Source organism: Taeniopygia guttata, chromosome 5, assembly GCF_048771995.1.
Source record: "Taeniopygia guttata chromosome 5, bTaeGut7.mat, whole genome shotgun sequence".
NCBI classification, from domain to species: Eukaryota; Metazoa; Chordata; class Aves; order Passeriformes; family Estrildidae; genus Taeniopygia; species Taeniopygia guttata.
In genome coordinates this window covers 44404676-44417106 of record NC_133030.1, presented here as the reverse complement: position 1 = coordinate 44417106, position 12431 = coordinate 44404676, and the positions used below count along the sequence as shown (strand labels likewise).

Below are 12431 nucleotides of genomic sequence, written 5' to 3'. Positions count from 1 at the left end.
AGAGGCTAGGTTCCAGTCAGCACAAGGGACCTCCCCAGACACCAAGACCCTTGTTAGATAACTGAGAGGGATCCTGCTGCTAGCACCCTTCAGTATTCCTTCAGTTAGCTGGAAAAATATTCAAAGAAGCAAGTAAGAACTCAGCCAGTTTTCCTCCCTATCTTACATGAAGTGTATGGCACAAATCAAGCTCCTTCAGATCTTTCCACCAAGCAAATAAAGAAATACATTTCAGCAAGGCAAGGTTGATGCCTTTCACATTTTAGATAGGTAGGAGAATCTAAAACACTATCACTCTGACCTGTTTCTAAAAAGCTTATTGTTTTAGACAAAGACTTTTTCCCACATAGACTAACAAAGATGTAGTTCAAAGTGGATTGCTTTCAAATGAAATTGAAAGAAGATATGCCCAACAGTTCAGGAACATTCATTCTGTGGAACTGGAAACCCTTGGAACTACTCTGAAAGAAAATTCCAGCACAGATACCAGGGTCTCCTGGTACCTGTTTTATAGGTATGCACTTATCTGGCCAGAGCAGTCAGTTCTGCTGCCAAGAGCTAACTGTTCAGCTTTTCCAGAAATACAATTTCCTCTCAGAAATGTACTTCAGAGACCAAATGAAGTAGGGGCATAGAGGATGAAATATTTTTTTTTTCTTTTATCCATAGCAAAAAACCTGCAAAGGTTTTTTTTTTTTTTGAAAGTGCAAAGACTACTACAAAAAGACTGAGAGATAACTCAAGAATGATAAAGGGGAAAAACATAAAATATGTACTGTATGGATGAAATAATGAACCCCGATAATAATCCAGTTGTTTAATATTGTCTTATTTCTTGTTTCTAAAATGCATTAAAAAATCCAGGCTACACTTGTCTTGCTGGATCATGCATTTCTTTAAATGACAGCTCCTTCCTACCTGTTGCTTTCCTTCCTTTAATCCTCTCCTTTAAAGTATTACTTTAATAAGATTTTATTTTTTTATCATGGATACTCTTATTTTACGGCTTCTCTTCACCTCGTTTTGTTGTTGTGGTTTTTTTTTTTTTTTCCTACTGCAGAAAATGTAGTTGGTGCCTGGATGAATGAACAGGAATATCAGGTTTGTTTTGATATACACTACAAATCTGGCATCACACAAATTATTTCTTTACAGGGAAAGACAGTGAACAAACTAAAAGAAACCATCCTGCTTAAGATATAATGAAAACTTAGGGACCGAGGTATCCCAGTTATGTGTAAAAATGAAGACTGATTTCTAACTATTCTGAAAATTTCTGTAAGCTGTTACATTAAATACATTAAACAATGTATTTAAATACAGAGAAGGCTCTCCCCAGGAACATAAAAGCAGGAAAATAACAATGACCAAGCACAACCTGTTTTCTGGGAGATACTTAAAAGGATGAAAGCATGAAAGACAACAGAAGGGAGGCAGCCATAGAAAACTGTACTTTAGACTACAGCAAAAGTTTTATACCCTGACTGCGAAAAATGATATCACATTGTGATAACCAATTTAATGAATCAAGCATGAAGAAATTGGCTATCAGTACAGCCAATGGAAAAAGCCCATCTCCTTATTGTATTCTTGAGAGAGAGGAGGGAGGGCAAAACTAATGCAAATAAATCACAAACAGCCCAATGGTTTTGGCTGAACCACAACAGCTGAATTGCAGACAGCAGCCTCTGTGCTAATGCCATTTCTTTGACATCTCCCAGTTCTCAGGAGCTTTGCCTCAGATACCTATACTAGGCCACTGCTCTGTCTTACTGTCCAGTAAAAGAAACTCTGGTACTTTGAAATGGTACTAAAGATGAGAGATCATCCCTAGTAATTTGGATTATTTCAGTCACAAAGCCAACTTTAGCTCCAAGTTAATTCTCTCCTTTACCATTTTTCTGTAACCCTTTTCCTTACAAGAAAGTGCAAAGCTCGTGTTGCAGGTGACTGGAATGCAATTGGATGCCATAAAACCCATAATGTCAGTGCTTGAGTTGTAAGTTTGCTGACATTCTATTTTCCTTGTCTTTTATTTGAAGTTGAAAAAATACAGCTTTGGAGCCTTTTGGTCCCATTGGGCTAGTTTCAGTTAATTTCAATTTGACTAAAGACTGTATTTTAAAGAAAGCCAATATTCTCTCACTTTGCTCATTCAATGAATATCCAACTTGTATTTGTACTTTTCATTGAGCAAGTAATTATGAGTGTAATGTATAATCCTTCCACAAGTAATAAAACTCGGCGAGGAACACGGAAATGCCATTCAGAATGCAGCCCTGACTGAAGGTTGCACCATGTATGATGACAAAGAAGGTACATTAGATAGTTTATCATATTTGTAAACATTAGGGTATGGTACTGTGTGGAAAATCAAGCACACATGAAATTGTTCATTTTACAGACAATGCAGTGTGTCCAAGCAAGCATGGTCTACAAATACAACTTTTTCTAAACACTACAAATAACTGTGTTTCCAGAATTGACATGATGCTATGCAAAACATAGGGGATTACTCAGCTACTATCACTCAAGTTTGATAGGAATTTAAATTTTCAGTAGGTTTCAGTTGAAACACACTGGATTAGCCTGGGTCCATCCAACCACAAAGCCTTTACAGAACTAAATCTCTGCTGAACACAGGTTTGGTCTTGCAGTCAGAGCAAAACACAATAGTGTAAGTCTGGTTAGTGAAAGACAGACAATTCATTTTAAAAGCTCCTGGTCAGTCTTTTTTTTAATCCATTGATTGCACAGAAAATGGGACTAATAAGTATTGGTTTCCTGTAATAATTGGTTCATTGAATCTTTTCTGAATCTTAGGCATTCATAATACCACTATATTTTATGGATATTCTGGTATTTAACATCAAGCCACAGTCCTTTCCTTTGGGAAGGCTGGAACATTGCCCTCCTTTCTTGGCTTTTTTTTTTTTGTTTGTTTGTTGGTTTCCTTGGGTTTTTCACACAGCAATGTAATATCTTCTGGGGTTTTTTTGATTTTTGTGTATTTTTTTTAAAATTTGGTTAAAATATTGGTTTGAAAGAAGTAGGAAAAAAATAAGGGAGAAACCTGCACACATGAAGTGTGGCCCCATAAGCCTTATTTTCACAGGGACAGGCGGAAAATTCATCCTCTACAGACAAAAATTGAAATACGTGCACAGAAAGGAAAAGGTGTTTGGAAGATAAAGGTGTCCTTTCTTCTTAGGGTACAACTACACACACTCAATACTAGCCCAGAACATAAGATTAATGCTGATTCCATAAAACCATACATCTTCTAATAAAAACACAGAAATATCTTTAGCCAAGGCAGAAGCCCAGGGTACTGAGGTAGTCCCTGAATGTGATTTATTTTCCCTTAAAAAAAAAATCTCTAAAGCACTGAGCTGAATATTTTCTTTATTTACACCAGAGAATTACTACAACAAGCAATATAAGAAGAAAATTTATTCATAGGATTTGTAGTGACTGTAATTGGCTGCCAACTGGATTGGAGGTATTTTACAAAATTGATGAAAGGAGCAGAAAAAAGATCCTCAGTTGGACCTTTCCTCTCAATCCAATAGATAGCAGAGCTAGAACCTAACACAGCATATCTGCCATAGTATTCTCCAAAAAGAATTTTTTCACAGAAATAAGGTTAATAATTGAAATGTATCCTTTTGCATACACCTCACAAAACACTGACAAAGGGACATATGTAGTAGAGAGCAATACAGCACAGATGACTCACACTTTAAAATGTTCCTGTGTGTTTCCTGAGGGATAGAAGAGATGAAGTCATCCCTTTGGAGTAATTTATTAGTATAATGTCACATAAATTAGTATATAACCTCATATTAGGATATTTCCTAGAATTTAAGTTTCTTTTGAACAATTCCTACACCACTATCAAGCAATCTTCCTGAGTTACTACTGTACAACCTAGAAATTAAGAACTGAATTTTTCTTAGATTCAGTATTGAAAACCAAAATGATCATGGCTTGACCTTAGGCAACAGATGAATAAGAGGAATGTGGTTAACACTGGAGTTCTTTCCTTGTGTTCAGTTTTCCTTTTATAACCATACACATCATCACACCTCAGCTATCTAACACACTGTCAGCAGCACAAAAAGCAATCTGTTTTTCACTTGGAGTAAGTTTGATCTTTCAGCATGGTGGCAAAGTATCATGACATTGTGATTTGCCAGTGGTGGGATAAAACACCTGACAGTCTATCAAGAGCCAGTTATTCACTATTTCTGGTGGATTTAGGGTGATAATTTCCAAAGATACTGAATTTTTCCACTGTATTTTGACAGAAAGTCAGCTAGGAGTTGTCAGTTTTGGTTAGATGGTGTGTTACCCTTTGTATCTGCAAGCCTAAGAGAGAAAGTGAAATTCAGATAAAAAATTATGAGGCAAGCATAAGGTCTGCTCAAATACTTTCTCAATCTTCCATATTCCTTAAATTTCTACTCTATATTTATATAGACAGTATCTGGGGTTTGGCTAGAGTCACTGCTCCTTTTCATAAAGTCTGTTCAGAACTCTTCTACCTTAAATATTTAGAAAATATCACAAGTAGCAAAACCAAGTTTGTCATTGAATGGCTTTGTAGATCCAGGATTCACTGAGAGACCTCTGAAATAACATGATCTATGGACATCATACCACACAGTTGGCATGCTAATTCTTCCAGTGTAAAGGACCATTTGTTTGTTTTCCCAGAGATAAGATATGCATCACCAGGCTGGTGAATTTATTGTCGAGATGAAGCAACAAAGATTTATATATCAACCAGTTGTTATTAAACATTAGGTTATAGGTACAGATACACTAAAAGAGAAAATCAAAAAGAAAAATATATGTACCTGTGGGGTAGTGTTCATTCACTGGCCAGCTGTCGACCTGAAGTGTTGCATTGCCACCGTTCCTGGTAAAGCGTACTACATGGTATTTGCCATCATTTACAGGTGTGCTTTCCTCTTTAATAGAGATGTCCACTGTGCCAATATTGAAGACTACACCGATCTTGCCTTGCTCCTGAAAGAATAAAATGAACAAATGTTTTAAATTTGCTGCCACTTAGCAGAATGTTCTGGCCTCTAAGTCTCCAGCGGGTAGTTCTGCTACCGGTAGATGGCACTGGAGAATACACAGAGTCTCGTTTTGAGCTTCCTTGGGACACATTTCATTGATTCTGCTTCAATGCAAACACTTCCTTTCACACTGTTCTTTACAGCATTCACCTGAAGACAGTGACTCATTTGTTCCCATAAAACATCACAGAAGACAGGTGAGAAACCAGGAAAAAATCAGATGTGGATAAAGAGTTATTTGAGCAACATCTCTACTGATTATTACTAGTCACTTGTTATATAAAATGCAGCCACAGACAGGCTGTTATTTCAACACCTGTTTTGTTATGTTATTCTTCTTGGGGAACAAACAGTCTTCACTCCCAAAAAAATAATTGTGGGATCCAGCAGGAAAAATGCAGTTAGAAGATGAATGGAACTCGAAGGGAGCAGAAGTGTCATTAGCTGACTTAGAAATCTGGAGGGAAACTACTTAAAAGACAGGAGCAGCCCATCTTATTTTTCTCCATCACACACCAAGCAGTGCCTTACCAATAAAGCAGTGTTTTCCCAAAACTTTGCAACAGCCACTGACTGAAAGGGAAGAGCAAGCAAAACTTGCTATAGTAGCCACAACACTTCATTCTGCATGTCTCCTCGGGTGATTCCAAGTAATGACCATATTTAATGACTTTAGGTTGTGAAATACACACCCAGAGTATACTTTGATTAGATATATGCATTTAATACTACTGATTTAAACAGTGACAGAAATTCTCATCATGGTACATTTAAGAGGAATGCATCTTCACTCAGTAAGGAGAGGCACAGTATGCTGGTGCCAACAATTATGAAGGCATATTATGTGCACTGCACATATCCAAAACTGGTACCGACAGGCAGAAATAAAATGTATCATATAGGAAGCCAATGCATTTGCTAGCTATCCATACTATAAAATTGAAACAACAACAGAGAGTAGATGGCCATCCTCTATGAAAATATATCTTCCTTGAAAAAAGCTGAGGTATAATAAAGGGTCACAGGACAATTCTTCTCCATTTACTACCTTACGTATCTGCTTAGAGGGCAGAGGATCCCATTCTTCAGGGCTGTTACCCTAACTTTACTACATTCACATTAGCAAATCTCAGCAATAAGAAAGAAATTTATCCTCTTTGGCCACTTTGGATTCCTCTCCTGAATTTATTCCTGTCTCCTGGTATCAAAAAATCTTTTTCTGAACATTTCACCATGTTTCAATTTCTCAGAGAGGTCTTTCTGATTCCTGCTTTACTTTACATTTCAAAGCTTATTCATACCAAAGTACTCATCACAAATTCCTTGTATCTTCAATACTCTTAATTTTTATTTTTTTTTTAATATTTTCTTCCTAACACCAAGTTTCCTGTTGTCAGACTACAACATTGTTTTAGGAAAGGAAAGAAAACAATCCTGTAGCTGAAAAGGTCATGAACAGTGGTTCAACTACTTGAAACTTAGCACTGAAACAGCAAGCATTTTGGTTTTTCTCTCATTAAAAGAGTACATTTTAGCTGTGCTAAATGTATGCTGGATAGAAAGTTTCATGTGCATTCATAGTGTTATTCTGTGAAGCGACTTTTCTTCAAGGTATCAATATCATCCTTCTCTTTTCACTGGGCCGTGAGGTAAATGGATTGCTGCTCCCAGCAGATGCCTGAAATCAGATGCCATTTGGAAAAAAGTTTCTTCTCTTGTGCTAGCCCAAAAATAAGTGAAGTTTCAGTTAGCAAAGATTTATTTCAGATAAAAGCATTGCTGGCACAGCTTTACCATTTTGACATATGAAGTAAATGATCTCCCAGCACTGTTTAGTGAATATTTTGCTTGTAGCCATATAATTATCTTTACCTGCATAGCAATTACCAAAGAACACATGAGTGATTTTTGTTCAAAGACTCAAGTAATATATAGTGACCAGGTAACCTGGCTACTGATATTGAGATTTTACAAGACATTGCCTTACAATCAGCCTCCTGGATGAAATCTCATATTGCTTTTTAATTGCCATCAATATATCAAGCTTCTTTGGCACACTGTGCCTGCTCTAAGAAGAGTCCACCTTGGTGAAGGTATAACATGAGTAGGTAAGATGAAGACCTGCACCTTTTCTAATGCAACAGATTAGAATCACCACAACAGAATCACAGAAGAGGAAGGAATTAAAAGGTATTTGGCAGAATGAAAGCTGCATACCTTCAAGCCTACAGGCTTAATAAGGCAAAGGTAAAAACTTGCAGGTGGCGAAAAAGATGGTGGGAAGTTCAATTAATCTCTGCAGAATGAGAAAATGTTTCCGATTTCTCCTCAGAGGAAAAGGAGATAGCACCTTTCACCATTTCTTTTCCCAGGGCTTGAATGAAAAGACCTATTTAAAGAGCTAGTGATAAGAGGGCAAACTGGGAAAGAGATAAGATTCTGGAAGCAGAGGACTGCAAAATGCCAGTGGCCTTTAGTCTGATGGAGAGAAGAGGGAAATGAGCAAACTGGTGCCTTCCCCATGCCAGGAGGCATCCACTCCCAGAGCCAGAGAAGACAACCCTTCTAAAAGTAGTGTAACACTTTGTTGCAATTAAGTGCAAGAAATTGTCTTAAATTAATAACATGGTTCTTGTGGACAGTCCATTCCAGCTGTCTTCAGATCACTCTTGACCAGAGCTCTCTGAGACTCTTTAACTTGACTTTTGCAGAATCACAGCTTCTGAGACTCTTATTTGAACTAAGTAGGAACTTGTCGTGGAAATGGTTTTGTTCCAATTACCAGAATAAAACACAACGCAATATGTGAAAGGTAGGGCAACTGAAGGCAAACTGCACACACAGACCCCAAGAGACAGTTCATTTATGATATTTTAAATCTCGAGGGCACCAGACACTATGAAAAAATTAACAATTGGTTTATGCATTCCTGGCAGATGAAAAAAAAAATAAAGCAAAGCACAGAGAAAATCCTACAGCAAAGAACAGTGACCATGGACACAGGGGGCAAATCCACTATTTTCAACATCTCTTCAATTCCAGTTTCTAGGACTACAACACTTCATTAAAAACAGCTTTTACCAGGACCTACCTTCCTTCTAAATCTGAAAGACAAACTTTACCATTATGGTTTTACACTTCATGATGGACATAGCCTTTCATTCCTTTCCCCACACATTCAGCTGGTGGACTTTCTTTCCATAGACAAAAAAAAGGTATTAACTAGACCGGTAAATATATGACAAAGAAAGATTTACAATTGAGCCACTACCTATAAAATTTATTTTGTAGCTATAGGGGAAAAAAATTCCTATACAGATAACTTTTCTAACTATACAGCAAGGGAAGGGGTGAGTACAGAGCCACACAAAATAATCAAGTTATGTGGTCCAAAAGGGTTCAAGAGAAATTTAACAGACAGTGCAATTTTTTTCCTCTCTGTATTGGTATTCAGTGAGTGCCCCAAAAACTTCCCATGAAAAGGCAACCATAAATTAATGTTTTTGAAACCTCAAAGTGACATCAAGTGCTGGCACTATGTCTTGGAAAACTGAGAACCATTTTATTTATAAATAATGAAGTGAACTCAGCATTCAATCTATCTTACTTTTTCTCTTCTTTCTTTAAGGCTACTGTGCCAAAAAGGATTTTTAATGTTTTTTCAAGTATTTGTCTTGTGCTGATTGGTCCCATAAAATTGCTGCCCTCAAAAGCCACATTACCACTTCATTCCTTATAGTACTTCTGGAGATAAACTTCTGCCATTAAGTCTCTAAGAATTTAGAAATATAATTATGATCACATAATGGAACAGTAGTAGATAAGTTAAAAGAAAAAAAAAAAGGCACAAAAAATTGAAAAAAATGCGCAAGGCTTCTTCTTGACCTGTCTGCTCTACACAGACTCCTGGCAACAGCTTGTTCTATGCGCAATTACCAAACATTTTCAACATTATTAAAGGACGTGAAAGCTAATCTACAGCCTGGATCAGGAGATCAGCAATTTATTGCTTGCCCTGATGCATTGGTTCACTTTGGGCAACCTTTTATTTTACCTTTCTGTAAACTAGATTCTTTATCTGTCACAGAGGAGTTATAGACACCTTCTTTTCAAGCTCTTCAAGCCCTAAAAATCCAGATATATTTCACTTAAACACTGAATATATACTGTCAATTCAAACATTTCAGCCCTGAGAGCAACTATAATCTGAGAGGAGCAGGTCTTAAGCTGTCCTCAGCTTCTACATTCAACTCCTTCAAAACCTGTTCCTTTCCTCTGGAGGGAGCTCGGAACAGGTCTGAGGTGTTACAGTTTAGCAGCTATGTTTTAACTTTTGTTTCCCTTCATTCAAAGAGAAGCAGAGCCTGTCATGTGTGTAAATTCTCGGGCCTTTGCTTTCTCCATGCACTGCCATTACATTTTGAAGGCATCTGTCTTTATGTAGCAGACCAGGTAGGAAGAAAGTGAAATGGGGTTGGCAGTGACTTTGTAAGATGAGCAGTTAGAGTGCACACATACATGAACAGCAATTCGGTTGTGCACATACATGAACAGCCACATGCACTCTGTGCTCTGAAGAGGGCTTTACTCTTAGGTCCGCTTTTTCTAAATCTAAAATTTAAGTTGTCTGCACGAAAAGTATGTATTTGTTCTCTGTGTTCAGAAAACATTTCATTTCAAAAACCAAGAGAGAGAACTCCAGGCGTTAGGACAGATCCTAATCTCAGCTGCATGAATGTGAATCAATAGCAATTCTGTTGAAGAAACTCAATTCCTACTGATGGAATTGGAAGCAGGGTTTATCCTAGTATATTTTTGTGTTGCTTTGCTTATTTTTCTGAAACAAAATGTAAAATTAAAGGAAGCATTTATAAAACATACCTGAAATCCAACTACAATTCCAGGCTGTGTTTTCTCACACTCATTTTATTGTATAATATTTAAATAGCAACTACTGCATGTACTGCCTCCTCCTCCCACCCTGGCTGGTTCCAGCATGGCTAGACATCAGTCCAAACCTGGCAGACAGCACTCCTGGTTACTCCATCCTGCAGATCATTGCTGATTTTGCTGCTCTCATTTGAAATTGATACAAGCTCTTTTAATAACACAACAAGCCATCTCATGCTGTAGGATGGTTTAGCAAACTTTCCCTCCCCCCCAAAAAATGCCACACACATACACTTCAACTGCACTACTCTCTAAATTCAGGCAAATTGCTTTGTTTTTTTATAACCATGAGAACTGCATTTCCTGGAATGGCTTGCTTCTGCTTAGGCTCCTCACACTTGCAGTCTATGTTTTAAAAAGAGATTGAACTTTTATTTCTTCCTCTTTTTTTCACTTCTTTCTTTAGGACTTTCTTTGCTTGATTTCCTTTGGGGTTTTGTTTGCTTGGTTGTTTTTTATTTTTGCTCTGCCTCAAACTTGATTCTGAATGTTAGTCCCTCTGAATGATTGCTCACTTTCTGTGGTTTAGGGGGCTTTTCAGACCAGCACGAAATGTTGCAAGTTATCCAGGAGAACTGAAGGTATAGATACATATTCCACAGAGGACACTAATTTATTACTACAATTACAAATCACTTGATGTGAACTCACTGTAAATAGGAACTCAGAGTTCTTGCTGATTAGAAAGGTAGTAAAAACCAGCATTGTCCTTAGAGGGCCCTTCTGGGCTGCAGCTAGAACTGAACGCATGGCTGGACAGATCTTTCTGGTACACGTGTGTCAATGGATTTTAGAAGGGCAAGTATTAAAACCTGTATTCAGCACAGAGTATAAGGCAGTAAATTCTACTCTTCTCTGCCTGGCCATATTCAGTACTGTTCTTAATATCACTGAGAGGCAAGTCTGAAATCAGGATTCAATACGTAAAAAACTCTAGGCCTGGGCAAAAGGAGAATTTGCAGAATGAAGTCTGCCTTTATCCAAACAGTGACAGCAGGGGAAGAACACTCAAGGATCAGTATTGCCACCCTGGCAAATATGATAATCAACAAAAACAGCAAATGCTCTGAGAGAAATGACAGGCACTGAAGCGTACCTGGCTTGGAAGTTTTTTGATCAGGGTGCCAACAGTTTACAGTTATCTTGAAACAAGGAAAAAATGTTAAGGGGAAAGGAAATACACAGGTCAGGTAATTTTGATTTTTAAGAGCTGTTATAAGGAGCAGTAGGTAATTTTTTGTTATAGTTTTTTTGTTATATGTTTTGTTATATAGCATTTAAGGTGCTCAACCAGATCTATTCAATTCCAGTTAAAACCTATTTATCAGAAAGAATCACACACACACAGAGGATAAATATATATAGAAATTATTACCCTTTGGGGGCATGGTTTTTAAAAGAAGCATTCTCAGCAATACATAATTTATAAGGCTAAAAAGAACAATTGTTATAACCTACTCTCCTCTAAAATTTTATAGGAGGTCATATATCTTGTCTAAATTGATTCTTTTTTAAACTACAGGATATATTTTAGAGCAACATTTGTGATTTGCAGCTGAGGAAAGAAGTCTTGGATTCATTACAGTTGCTACTTCGATGAGATTGGAATAGTATTGAAAATGGTCAAAAAAGCAAGTGGAATTCAAGAATTATAATAGAAAAAGAACAGTGTGCAAAAGGAAAACCTCTATTATAAGTTAAAGGTGGACCTTTGACTTAAATTCTTGAACGCAGTACATAGATCCTTACAGGCCATCTCAAAAAGAAAAAGAGGAGATATAAAAGGTTCCAAAAAGTAGTACACTTGAAACTGTGTATATAGTCATGAAGTAATGATTCAGCACTAGCTCTTTATAACTCAAAGAACTACAAATATCTAAAAAAAGCATTTGAAAATTATGCTTAAGCAAAAAAAAGTACCATATTCATGGGAAGAATCAAGAGCCAATGAATACAGCAATATGTATATAACCTTGTGCTCAGCTCTTCCTGAAGAGCAGATCATTATTGTTTAACTGTTGCTGCCTATACTGAAACACCATCTAGCATCATACAGCCACAAATGACCTGTAAGTCTGTGATCAAGCCAAAATTTTCTTGAATGTTGCTAATGATTCTTGATAATTTTAAGAAGTGGTGAAAAAATTAAATTGGAAATATTAATAAAAACCAAATCTTTTCCATTGAAGATTTAGGAAAGATAGCTTAGATAAACATCTGTCACACACAATGACTTTAGTCCATCCTCAGAGTAAAAATAAAGCTAAAGCAAAAGACTTAGCATCCCAGCTTCATCTTTCCTTGACTGCAAACTCTCTCTTCAGTTTTGCAGAGCATAAGAGAAACTCAGCTCTCTGAGTTTCTTGCTTAAAAGCAGGTTTTTCAATCTTT

At 36.9% G+C, this 12431-nt stretch overlaps 1 protein-coding gene across 43 annotated transcripts in view; it reads right to left on the bottom strand.

Annotated features, from left to right (window-relative positions):
• Positions 1-12431, bottom strand: part of NRXN3 (neurexin 3) — a 958542-nt gene that overhangs the window by 130742 nt on the left and 815369 nt on the right. For all 43 annotated transcript variants that reach the window (XR_012056601.1, XR_012056602.1, XR_012056603.1 and 40 more), the window contains one exon: positions 4863-5034. Coding sequence is in view for 40 of the 43 variants with exons in the window: in XM_072930751.1 (XP_072786852.1) it covers positions 4863-5034 (172 nt within the window). In the remaining 3 variants the exon portion in view is untranslated. The remainder of the gene's footprint in view (positions 1-4862; positions 5035-12431) is intronic.